The sequence below is a fragment of the Fopius arisanus genome, unplaced genomic scaffold (assembly GCF_000806365.1).
Source record: "Fopius arisanus strain USDA-PBARC FA_bdor unplaced genomic scaffold, ASM80636v1 scaffold00006, whole genome shotgun sequence".
Taxonomy (NCBI): Eukaryota; Metazoa; Arthropoda; class Insecta; order Hymenoptera; family Braconidae; genus Fopius; species Fopius arisanus.
The window spans coordinates 1085207-1098097 of NW_011887745.1; the positions used below are offsets into that span (position 1 = coordinate 1085207).

Sequence of the window (12891 nt, forward strand, 5' to 3'; positions counted from 1 at the left end):
CTGTCGTAGGTCAGTGAGCAAACAATATCGTTCCAGTAAAAAAGTGTCTTTCGTTCATCCTAAAAATGTGAAGAAACCCTTGAATAATCTGTAGTCTGTTATCATAAATAACTGCAAGTCTCGAAGATGTTCATGAAGAGAAGAAAAATATCGATAGATGCCTCGAAATAATTCAGCCTAGGGTATACATCCACGATTTTACAACAATATAACCTCTTCTTTCCTTTTTAAAAAAAATCAAACTATCACACCAATTATCAAAATTGAACGATTAATAATTAAAAGAGAAAAAAGATTGATAGTTTGATAATTCAATAATTCATCATTGAATACTAATCAGAGTGCAATCGAATTTCTCCAGAGCTCCAATAGAAATGTTCTAAAATCTCCCACGGTATTTTTTCAGGTGTTCTTATTTAGCTTGATATCACTGAAGTTCTTAAAAGAGTAAAGGACTCCAGAATGGAGTTGGAGAAGGAGAGAAAGACCCCGGAGGGTCTGTCAACCGTCAGTATTTCCCCGCGGAAATGCAACGTCTCATTTTCCTTCAACTTCGACGTGGACGTGGACAGCGAGAGTACAACAGACTCAGAGACCCCAGGTCTCCAGATCGATGTGTCAGAAGTGATAAACTACCAAAAAACAAGGAAGCGAAAATTCGTGGAGATCGAGGAATCGTCAGCAATCGATGAGATGGAGGAGGAGATCGAGAGACAGTTGGATGCTAAAGCAGCGAAGACAAATCTAACAGCAACAAACGTGAAGAATATTCTGAAGCACGTGATAACGAACGAGCACGTCCTGGCGATGGTGCAAAACAGCGTGCACAATACAGAGGAGGGTGGAATATTCGAGCCCAAGTTGACACGAGCAAAAGCAAAAGAGTTGGCAATGGCACAGCCAAACATTCCCTGGCCAATGACTCCAGTGAAGAAACCGGCGTCCTCTGAGGTTCAGGCCCTCATCAGCGAGGATTTCCACGAGGATTCCTCGGACGAGGAGTACAATCCATATCACGACCAGAGTGAGGACGAGGGCGATCACTTGACGAACAGCGACGTCGACGCATCACCAGCAACTTCACAGATCCAAGTGGACACCCCAGCACCTCAGGATATCTCTGAACTCCTCCCCCCTGTCCATTACGACTCAGAGGGAGTCTTCAAGATCCCCTCAATCCCCAGCTTGCCAAACGAGGTGGAGAGCATCGGGCAGAGGACAAGATCCAAACTGAGTCTTAGTGAAACCCCTCTAGAGTACATCGAACAGGCGTTTATCCCTCCCGATATCACCACTGACATGTACGACTGGGATTGTGATATGGACGAGGAGTGGAACAAATTTCTCACGGAGTTTACACAGCCCCTACCTCACGAGCCCAATGCTGAGGACGATCCTGATGCTGATCCTGAGTACAATATACTCGAAGACAGGGAGAGCGAGATGCTGGATAAGGAGGAGATCAGGGATGATAAAGCTGTCAAAGTATCCAGGAAGGAGCTCAAGGATCTTGTGGCTGAGCTCTTTGAATTTGAGGATATGTTCTCCAGGGGGGAAATACAAGCGGATGGCTCCAGGAAGAGGAAGAGCTTGGAGACTTCTGTGGGATCTGTACATAATAATTCCACTGATAATCCAATGATCAGTCTTCTCCCCGCCCTCTCAGAACCAGAATTACCGAAAATCGTGAGCTTCGAGCACAGCAATCTCATAGCCATTCAATTTCAACAACATGTTCAATTAATGGTACAGCACTTTATCATGACATATCAACATCCCCAATTGCATTCACAGTCGATAACATGCAGGGATAACTTGAATAGTATCAAGTTTTTACGCAATGGTGACAACTCAGCGTTCACCGTGTTGAATCTCCCCGATGCTCTAGCCCTCGTCAGCGACTGGGAGGAGAAATTCAAGGATGAGCGGTTCTGTGCTGATTTCAGGGACACGCAAGAGTATGAAATTGAAATGATACGTGTTAAAGCAACACAGAAGCAGCGTCACATTCATAAATTCCACCCTGAGGTGATAAAAATGTTCATGGGGAGTTGTGCACTCATGTATCCAGAGCTATTGCCACATGTGCCCCTGAGAAATCCGCTCAAGGGGCCTACCAAAACTCCCTATTCGAAATCTGAGGAGTATCTTTTGGCCCTCGGACTGGAGCAATTTTTGCCATTTCACGAGGGACAGGATCGCAAATTTAATTTCAAGAAAATGATACTCATGGACGCAGTCCAGTCAATATCCGAGTATTTAATGCCACCGAGAACCCCAAAGGCTTTGTATCATCAGGTGGTGACTCGAAGATGCTCATCTGAGGACAATCCAATAAAGCATTATTTTAAAAATGGATATGTGCCCAGCAGGATCCACTGTGTCGCTCTAGAGAATACTCTGAAGTCACCAAAAGAACAGCCGCGACATTTATTGCCTGTGGTCTGGCAGGAGATCTCTAGTGAGGAAAACCTGAAGTCCTTGAGTCCCATGTCAACCCTTCTAACGAAATCTCTTTCAGAATCCACCGACAATATAATCATCGACGCAAGTTTCCTCTCCCCCCTGATCAATATGTTGCCAAATATGCCAACCCTGGAGCAAACCCCACCAAAAAAGGACTCAAACCCTCAGGAAGACGACTCCAATCCCCTGGAAGGTACCCTGACGTCTCCCCAGCTCCGTCAAACAACCCCTCGCCTAGCCAAAATCCGCAGTGCCCAAAACATGAAGCTAATGACCCAAGTGTCAGGCCCGAAGAGCTCCCCAAGTCCCTCGCCAAGATCTCGTTCGAAGGACGAGTCTCCCAAGACTCCAGAGTCCTTGGAGTCATCTCGAGGTGATAACGAGGACGAAATAGCCGAACTGATGCTGGCAAGCACGACAATAAGAAAAGACATCAATCGGAAAAAGGCAAAAGAAGCTCGAGAATTGGAGAATATAAAACGATTGCTGGAGGCTGAAACAGATCTGGGGCATGAGGAGCGAATTACAAAGTTTGCAGCCTCTTGTATTCAGAAAGTCCATATGACTCTGGAGGCATCCAATCCAGAGCTCCTCAAGACCATAATAAAACTATTGACAGATTACAGTGATAAAGTCGAGGGGGGGATGTCACAGTCCCTCCAGGACAAATTGGCAATTGATTTTTACAATAGAATAAGCGAAGCCTTGAAGGATTATCCAGAGCTATCCTCGGACTTTCTCTCCTTTCTGAAACCCCACCAGGCAGTGATGGTGGGACAATTCAAGGAGCACACGATGGCCAAGAAAATGGCAGAGTTTATGAATGTCGCTCAGGTTTATTTTGCAAAGCAACCAGCAAGAATGACTCGTCTGATGAGAGCAATTACGCAACTGGCAGCTGAGCCATCCCCAAGTCTTGAAAGTGTCCACTCGGTGATGGATCCAGTGTTGAAGGGCCATCCCTTGCCGATGAACATGTTTCTGCAGTGCATACCCAGTGGAAAACCTCCAGAGAGTCTCTTTTTACCCCATTTATTCGAGAATCTGACGTGTCCAGTGGGCCCTTACGACAAGAACAAAGTCTACACCGAAGATTCACCTGAATTATACGAGAGTATTGAACTGTCAACACCACCCACTCAGGATGATCCTTACGGTGGTGATAACTGCAGGTGCATCTGCCACGAGAACAGCAGTTCACCATCCAAGACAAACTCTGATCACTGCGCTGCATGTGGAGTGAGGTATGTCAATGGGAGAATTTTCTTGCAGACTGCTGAGGGCTTGAGGCCCGCCAAGGTGACTTTCCCAGGGGATGAGGAAGAGAAACTGGAGAATATTGCGAGGGTCTCGTTGAGGGCCAGTGAGAGATGCTCACCAGCTGGATCCACTGGGAGGAGAAGAAAGTCATCAAAGAATGAAGCTGACGAGGGGATACCACAGAAATTCACGTCCAAGGGATCACCGGTCAAGGACAATGATGAGTCTGGAAAGGGTAGGAGGGGTGGCAAGTCACCACCGAAGTACGTGGATCAGAGGAGGATGTCTAAGTCATCGGACAGTGGTTCTACATTGGGACAATCTGCGGATAATTCTCCCATCAAGAGCAAAAGAGAGAAGAGGGCTGAGAGGCGGGAGGCTAAGTCCGATTCGAAAAATGATCTTTTCGAGTTTAAAGGTGGGGAGGGACGCTTGGGGGTGAGCAGTGAACACGAAGAGCTAATTGAGGGAAGCGAGGAGATTGGGAAGATCGATAATAGCGACTCTGAGGTAAACACCAGTGAGCAGACGGAAATGGAGAGCAGTAAATCGGATAGCGACGTCACGGCTGAATCGGAAGATTTCGACAGGCCCTGGTCCAGGCAGGAGGATGCTGTCCTCCTGCAGCATGTGCAGAGGGACTACTCTGAGAGAACCTTTCGCATTGTCGCTGAAAATCTTCAGGAGAGAACTGTCGAGCAAGTCAAGAGACGCTGCGAGGTGTTATTGGAGTTGGTGGAAAAAATGGTTTAGGCCACATATGTGGAACGTTTAGTAGAAAAATCGAGGACTTTCTCTGGAAGTTCTGTTGAATTTAGTTGGAACTCTAGTCTTGATATTTGATCGCCAAGGATTATTCTATTTTATTTCTTCTCTCATGGATGATGATTTGTCGAAATTAATGGACATGAATTCTAACAGAATTAAACAGAATTTTTCCAGAAGGCTATAGGCTTTTTTTGAGAATTTTAGAGAGAGGTAAATTTCATTGTACTTCTTAATGACTGATTAAAGGGATTAGAGAGAAGGCCGTCAGGTTTTCTGTGGTTAATGTAATAAAATGTATATTCAATAAGATTTGTAAATACCGAGTTTAATAAACACACGATTTATTTAATTTTTTCGCCATCAGCACCTCATGAACAACATCTTAAAATCATTTATAAGTTTATCATTATTTGAAATTGGCGGGTTTTCATCGCGTCCTCTAACGCGCAGAGTCGGCTGAGTGGCAGACATCCCCATTGCGTGTGGCACCCTCCCTCTCTTGGGGTGCGGTACTACGACGCCACTGGAGTCACTCAAACCCCTAGAACTGAGCCCTCTACTTTAGTCAATCCTCTTTGAGTCCTGTAATCTCTGATACAATTGTTTTACGGCTTTACACCGCGTCTTTCTGCAGATACCAAGATATTTACTTCTATTTACCCTAGTGCTTGCAATTGAAATTCAATAAAATACAAAAATGTAAGTAAACTTGCTAATATCCCACCAATAATTATAATTTCATAATCTTACGAATGTTTATTCTAAATTTCCATTGTATAAAACCTAACCTTCTTCCGATTGTTGTTACACTGAGAATTTTGATTCACTTCTTCAAGTCTTGATGTTGAATCATAAAATAAAAATGAGTTATTAAAAATATAATAGAATAAAATTCAAATAAAATAAAAATTCAAGCCAAGCTCAGCATAATTTACCGAAAAAATGCAGGAATTTTTTAAATCATAATTTACTCTCTGTTTTTCAACAAATGTAACAATTTATTTATTTAATTTAGGGCATCCCTGGCAAAGCCAAAGTCTGAAATGACGCCTGAAGAATTGGCTAAACGAGAAGAGGAGGAATTCAACACAGGTCCACTATCAGTTCTCACTCAGTCAGTGAAAAATAATACACAGGTGTTGATAAACTGTCGAAACAATAAGAAACTCCTCGGACGTGTCAAGGCATTTGACAGACATTGCAATATGGTCTTAGAAAACGTCAAGGAGATGTGGACCGAGCTCCCAAGAACAGGAAAGGGAAAGAAAAAGGTAAAATAGTCCATTTTAACAACAATTCCCGCATGTATTAATCTCGTACTCATTTATTTTCGATTTAGGCGAAACCAGTGAATAAAGATCGATTTATATCCAAAATGTTTCTCCGTGGTGATTCCGTCATATTAGTCCTCAGGAATCCACTGGCCACTGCCTCAGGAAAATGATGTGACACTTTCCAAAAATTTCTCGAATATTGTACAACTAAATTTAATAAAATTTCATAATTTAAGCCGAAAAACGATTTTTTTTCGATAAACCTGGTATTCGCAGTGTTTTATCGTTCATTAATGAGATGTATTGCTAATTACATTTTTTGCTTTTTAAATTATACTTCCAGAATTAATAATTAAAAATGAATTAATTCCAGAGAATTTGAAGATAATTAATATTTAAATTGGAAATAGATTGATTTTACAAAGTAGTAGGTATTTCAGGAATTTAACTAATCGACTCGAAGCACATGTGCTTTCACGATTCACCAACAACAATTATAACCTCGATCTTGAGGTGAACCCCAAGAACTCCAGTAGTTATTAATTATTCCACGAGAAATGAAAATTTCAAAACCAAAGACCAGAAGTAGAAATAACTTGCAAATACACGATGAAGTCGAAAGAGAGAAGAATGCAGAGGAGTCAATGGTTATCGAAAACGTTCCACTGGATGACAATTTATGGGAGGATTGGCAAAGAGTAACGGCAATAGATCGAGAGCCCAAGGTATCTCCAAGCGAAAATAAATCTGTTAAATCTCTGATCTCTATAAAAATATTAACGACTTGAAATTCAGTACTATCAAAAACCCTTAATTCTAGGTACGCAATCTGCAAAAGAAAACAAAACTCAGAAACAAACAATTCTGTAATCTCCGACAGCTATTTGAATCAAGTGCCCCTGACCTTCCTGAGAGTGTAACTCGCCGAAAGAATAAAATTCTCCGAGATTTCGTATCGAGTGAGTGCACTGGCCTGCCAGTCAAAATCACAATCTGTCGAACGATTGTTCCAGATGAGATTCGTAAGAAACGAAATAGAAGAAGTAAAAATATGACTGAAGTCCGACAAACAGATTCCAGAGATGAATCAAACCCTGAAGTCTCGATTTTAGGAGACGCATCTCACAACGAAGAGTCAAATTCAGCCCTTGCTTGCCCTTCCCTTCGGAGTCCAGAGTCTTGTCCTGAGGAATTCCTCGAGGCCACAGATGACTCTAAATTTCCTCACTTCTACAGTCTTCGAGGCAAAGTCCTCTGTGTAATGGAGCCTGGAACGAAATTCTCATTTCAAGGAAAACTGAAGGTCCAGGTTCTCTACGGAGCTGTTAATATTTACGGTGTACTAGTTCGTAAAGAAAATACGACAACTCCATTGGAGGTTTACTCGTCCAGATGTAGTAGTTTAATTTCCATCGAGGCCACCCAGAAAGAGCATCCAGAAGATGAAACGGACCTGTTTTCAAGCCTCAGGCTTGACAGAATCTTCCATCGGATTCCCAACGACATAGAGAATAAAATAAAAAATTTAAAGCCTGGATGGGCTGTCCTGAATCTGCAGAACCTGGAGAATAATCTGACAACATTCTTGAACAATTTCTCAACTCACAGGCTCTTTCCAAAGGTGGAGAATACCTCAAGCTACTCCTGGTCAGACAGAAAACGAGCAGAACTTGTTTTACAGACAAATATCTATCCAGGAAACTCAGGAAGAGCCATTGGATTTCACAGAACTGAAGAGATCTGCGAAAGAATTCTGAAAGATCATTCCGAGAGTGACGATTCTGGTTTGAGAATTCTTGTTGCTGGGGGAAAGAGTGTAGGAAAGTCAACGACAGGAAGATATTTTGTTAATAGACTGTTGGAAATCTCAAAGACTGTCCTTTTCGTTGATTTGGATCTTGGACAGGCCGAGTTCACCCCGAGTGGGTGTATCTCTGTGAATGTCGTCCAGCAACCCCTTCTTGGGGCGAATTTCACTCACCTGAGGACTCCCTATCACCAGATATACGTGGGAGGAGCCGATCCTACAAAATATCTCATGAATTACATCGAGGGGGTGAGACTATTGTATGAGTTTTTGGAGAGATGTGAGGAGCTCGAGGGATTGCCTGTGGTCATCAACACCATGGGTTTCTGCAAGGGAATCGGGTGGGACATCATGTGTTACGTCATCAGGATGATGCGACCTAATCAGGTCGTTCAGATCACTTCCAAGAGGGCGAAGAACAATTACGATCAGTTGTTGACTTGTGAAATAATGAATCGTCAGAATCCAACTTGGAATGTCTCTATGGAAAATATCCCAGAAGACTCCCTGAAATATCAGCTCCATGTGATGGAAACTGAAGCAGAATCCCCAAGTCAAAACGGAGAGCAGTGGAACATCGAGCCCTATCAGCAGAGGGAGATCGTCATGCTTGCATACTTGAGTGGTATTTTAAATGCAAAGAGAGGAGAAAGGGGACCGAAGCACGAATTGACGAGTATAAACGAGGTGGTCCCATACGAAGTACCATTTTCAGCGGTGAAAATATCCCTGGGGAAGCCACTGGTACCGCAAATTCTCTCAGTCATGAATGGAAATATTGTGGCAATGTGTGGTATTGTTTGTCAAGATACAGAATCCAGCGAGTCCAGGGAAAAAGTTGGATATCCTGAGGTCATGATGAGGGCACCTCCAGCTGTCTGTTATGGCTTCGGTATTCTACGGGGTATTGACATGACGAAGGAAAAACTTTACATCAATACTCCACTCTCATTGTCTGAATTGAAACACGTCAATTGTTTGATTGGATCTATACCAGTGCCTTACGGTTTACTACAGCTCATCAGTCTAGGATTACCATATACTGGTGATGAGTGCGAGTTACCCACCAGTCGTGACCCAAGAAGAGGATATCTTCGCATGAGGAATCGCCATGATATTGGAATTAAGCAATGAAAGGGTAAAATGAGGTAATTTTACGTTTTCGGAAATGTTTCCGAAACTATGGAAAATACGGAAATTATTGTTGTACCTTTTTTGTAGAACTAACTGAGAGCTACACAAAAAGTTATTATGACTATTTCGATATCTCCGTTAGTTTCGCCGATATTTCGGAAAATTTAGCGAAGACCTGAGTTGGATTATTCATCTTTGCCATTTCACTATCGGATTTGGTGCACGTTCTTGTTTAGAGACAATTCTGTGGCGTCTTGATCGTTTCAAGTCAAGATGGTTTATAGAGTGACAATAACTTTTTTATGACTTCTGTTTTTGAGATCGTCTTGAGGGGAGACTCCTAGGAATTTTAAATGTGGAGAATTACCAATGGGTAACAATTCCACTTGTTCTCCGGCTGCGTTTTCCACGAATATCTCTGAATTCAAGGGAGATAAAAAATTTTAGTCCAGACGTATTTTGCAGAGTAGAACAAGAGCTACAGAAAAGGTTCTTAGAATAATTAGAGGTTTTCTTTTAGATTTTGAGATATTCGAAGAAAACTTACGCACCAGGTAAAAGGAATCGTCAGAAATAATGAGACGAGTTAATTAAATGAAGAATTTAATCGATAATTTATTAGTTGTCTCTTGAAGAGGTAGTATATTCAACTTTTATGTAATCATTGCAAAAATAGATCGCAAATCGTAATTATGAGTTCGGCAAGAATTGAATCTTTTACAAAGTATTTAAAAAATGGCAAGCCCACACGAGTTGTTCCGTATTTTTTCCCCCAAATCATCTAATTGATGAAATTACGGAAGTGAATGCTGAATAATCGAGCGAAACACTACGTAAAACACGCGCCTGAGCTGAAATCGCATGTTTCTCGATGAGCATGAACCATCAATTTATCATTCGTAATAGTTGAAAGACCTATAATGATCTTATCCACCCACGCGTGTTACTCAAAACGTTAGACGTAACTCTTCAGGATATAATCGTCCCTTGGATATTCTTGGGAGTATTAAGAGTCATCGCTAACTTATTCTCCCGAGTTCTGATATTTTTTACACTCCATCCAGCAATTAAAACACGTACTGTTTACCAAACAGGTGTTCATTTAATCATTTTCACAAATTCACTGATAAAAAATTTTTGTCTTCATTTTCAGGACTGAATTTTCTTATCGGCTCCAACTTCCATTGAAATTTCACTATTTTTCTATTTAAATCTCAATTAAATTGCCTTGAACTAATTGATTTAATTTAATTTCCATTGAAAACATTAAAAAATTGAAAACATTAAAAAATTGAAAACTCATGGATTTCTTTGCATAAAAAAATCGTAGATCTTCATTTTTCGCGACTATCTGTCTAAATTTAAGTCTTAAAAATCCAAATCTCCCAGATGTCGAATTCTTGTCTGGGAAAAAAATCGTAATTGTACAGTTATTTTTTTTTCAATCGCTGAATGGACATAATTGTTTTTAACGTGAGTACTTGAATTTTTGGTATCTTTCCTCGTCATCCCAAAATTTGTAAAAATGAAAAATTCAAGACCCCACGGTATATTCATTGGGGAGGGAAAAATATGGAATCAATGAATGAAAACGACTGGCTGGTGAGGGAAAATGGTTTGGTGGGTTAACGGAATAGAAAAAGGGGCGAAAGAGAGAGGACATTTGTACCCCACGCTCTCTAACACTTGGCTCGGAAATATTCATTCATAAAGTTTCACGTACGACCTCTTTCATCTGTGCCGAATGCAAAACGAGGAAAAAAGTCCCGCAGGGGTTGAAAAAGAGAGTGCAGTTATCGTAGAAAAGACTGAGTTTTCACGTGAAAAATGAGGGCATAAACACACACCCTGTACACATGATGTTCTCTGTTCTCCTCTCGATAGTTCCACGACAGGTGTTTTCCATGGGAAAACTGAATGTTTGTCAAGACAGAGCTATTCTGATCTGTTAGAAAAAACCGATTTTCCAATTTTTCCGAAAATTCCAGTGATTTCGCGAAAATCTATAACCGCGGAGTAGAATGTGGACATCAAATTTTTTATTTTAAAATTTCAGAAAGTTGTCTCCAGGAAAAACGGACGTTATACATTTTTTTTCGTAATTCAATTTTTATCAGAACGACTTTTGCTAATTTTTTTCATTCAAGTCGCCAAAAATAGGATTTAATAGTTCTATTGCGGAAATTAAAAAAATTATCTAAAGAAGAAAAACGGAAATTTCTATTATTTGTATTAATTCAGATTGTAAAATAAAGAATAATAATAAATTTCTACTAAAAAAATGCCAGCGAAACTCACCTATTCTGCACTTGAATTCTAAAAAGAAAAGATTTTCCACATCTGTATCGTTAATTCATCTCGAATGATTCCCCTGATGATATTTTAGCCACGTGACTAGTGTGTTGATACAGAAATAATATATTTCTCCTTTTTCCCGTAATTCAAGATAAATGAGACACACGTACCATCGAAGGGAGCGGAAAACTCTTGACCGTGAAAAAAAAAATATCCACATCCACAGAGAATAGTCTTCTTTTTTAGGGTCAAAACTGGGTCAAGGATTGTTTTATATCTTTGTCTGCCCCTTTTTCATATGACCTACCCGAATATCACAATAATAACAAGGAACTTTTTTTCACTCGAGGGCGTTCGTTCAACCACGCGGTTCGTCGTTGGCATTTGGAATAAATTGAAAGTTGAGGGGAGAATGGAGTTGGAATGGGATGAAAAAAAAAATCTAAAAGTGTGACGAGGGAAAAACGACGCAGGTAAGTGTTATGTGTTTATAATAAAACGAGAGGTAGCCTTTATTTAAAAACAATAATCATAATCTCCTTCGCCCCCTCGCCATTATCTTTAAATCCTCTACATTAATTCATTTAATTAAAAAAAATATTACTATAAAAATTGTCTCATTGATCAATCGAAATTTCATGAAAAATCCCATGGCAACTGGGAGTATCAATTTTATTATTGCTTGGAAATTAAATGAATGGAATCCCTGACGAAATAGATGACAGAAATAATAGACCTTTACCAATTTTCCTGTGGTCTATTAATTCGCGTGGGTTTTAACACGTTTTGGGTGTATGGGCTATTTTTTCCTGGTCTATTTGTTCTGCCTACCGAAATATAATGTTTTTTTGTTCAATGGACGCAATGTATTGATGGGTTCATTTCGAAATTTTCAATGTTTCGGTCGAATGACATATTTTTAGATCATGTCCCCATGGATGTCTACAAATATTGAGAGGAATTGAATTCTACCTTGACATATACATTTTATTCTTATTGATCATCTCTCGATTGACTTTGAATTTGGAAATGATTGTATAATCAATTATCAAAAAATTTCATATTAAAAAAATATATAATCAATAATCGATTGTTTGAATTCTCCCAATATTTTTTCCAAAATGTTTATTCAAAAAATTGCAGCTGCTTCATTTTTGGGACTTTGCGGATCGAAAAATTCTCAGTATTTTTCTCGTGGCTGCAGCCCTCAGTGAATTATTTATAATATATTGTGCAATTATTTCTGAACAAGTGGCTGTGGTTGTCTGAAGAAAAGAGAAGAGTTCTGTTGAGGAGCGAATGAAGAAAGACGAGGAAAGACGAATCGTGTGATTTGAGAAACGGAAAACAAAATGCAACATCAAAACAGATATTAAATCTCAAGGATTGGAAACGAAAAAAATAAGAGGTCCGAGACGGACCCAAAGAGATTGCACAGACGAAAGACCGACCCGTAGGACCGGTTTTAATGAAAATATATGCGTCATCCCGCAAAAGTTCTACGTTGGGCAAAAGGAGAGTGTGCGAGACTAGCAAACAAAGAATCATTTTTTTTCATGTTTCTTGGAGCACTCGTTTTCCGGAAGAATTCTCTGTTTTTTAACTCTTCGTACCCTCGCTGTTCTCTAATGAGAGGCAGGTACTAATGTTTTTCCAACACGTCAAACCAAAAATGAAAATGAAATGAAAATCATTGTTAAAAATATTTGTTTTGATTTTCCCTGCGAAATTTTGTAAATTAAGAGTAATGAGAGTAATGAGTGAAAAATGTAAGGAGGGAAAATTAGAATTGTCAGTGATGATTTTGTCGTCGGATTTTTTTAGGTCATTTATGTTATGTTTCGCAGATTCTTCCGTAGGTTAATAGATCTTCTAGAATCAATAATT

The 12891-nt window shown here is 40.1% G+C and overlaps 3 protein-coding genes across 4 annotated transcripts in view; all 3 read left to right on the forward strand.

Annotated features, from left to right (window-relative positions):
* Window positions 1–4811, forward strand: part of mute (muscle wasted) — a 5291-nt gene extending 480 nt beyond the window's left edge. Inside the window, exons 1-2 of one of the 2 annotated variants that reach the window (XM_011316281.1) lie at window positions 16–182; window positions 407–4811. In XM_011316281.1, coding sequence (XP_011314583.1) covers window positions 463–4479 — 4017 coding nt within the window. In that variant the 5' untranslated portion in view covers window positions 16–182; window positions 407–462 and the 3' untranslated portion in view covers window positions 4480–4811. Of the gene's footprint in view, window positions 1–15; window positions 183–406 lie in introns of those variants that run through there. The other variant, XM_011316282.1, reaches the window with a different exon arrangement.
* A 246-nt stretch (window positions 4812–5057) lies between these two features.
* On the forward strand, window positions 5058–6012 carry SmD2 (small ribonucleoprotein particle protein SmD2). The gene is made up of 3 exons (XM_011316283.1): window positions 5058–5193; window positions 5510–5765; window positions 5834–6012. Coding segments are annotated over exons 1-3 (363 nt in total). The 5' UTR covers window positions 5058–5191; the 3' UTR covers window positions 5939–6012.
* A 250-nt stretch (window positions 6013–6262) lies between these two features.
* On the forward strand, window positions 6263–9957 carry LOC105273695 (polynucleotide 5'-hydroxyl-kinase NOL9). Its single transcript, XM_011316284.1, has 2 exons — window positions 6263–6493; window positions 6589–9957. The coding sequence occupies exons 1-2, from the start codon at window positions 6326–6328 to the stop codon at window positions 8707–8709; spliced, it is 2289 nt and encodes a 762-aa protein (XP_011314586.1). The 5' UTR covers window positions 6263–6325; the 3' UTR covers window positions 8710–9957.
* Window positions 9958–12891: the final 2934 nt, after the last annotated feature.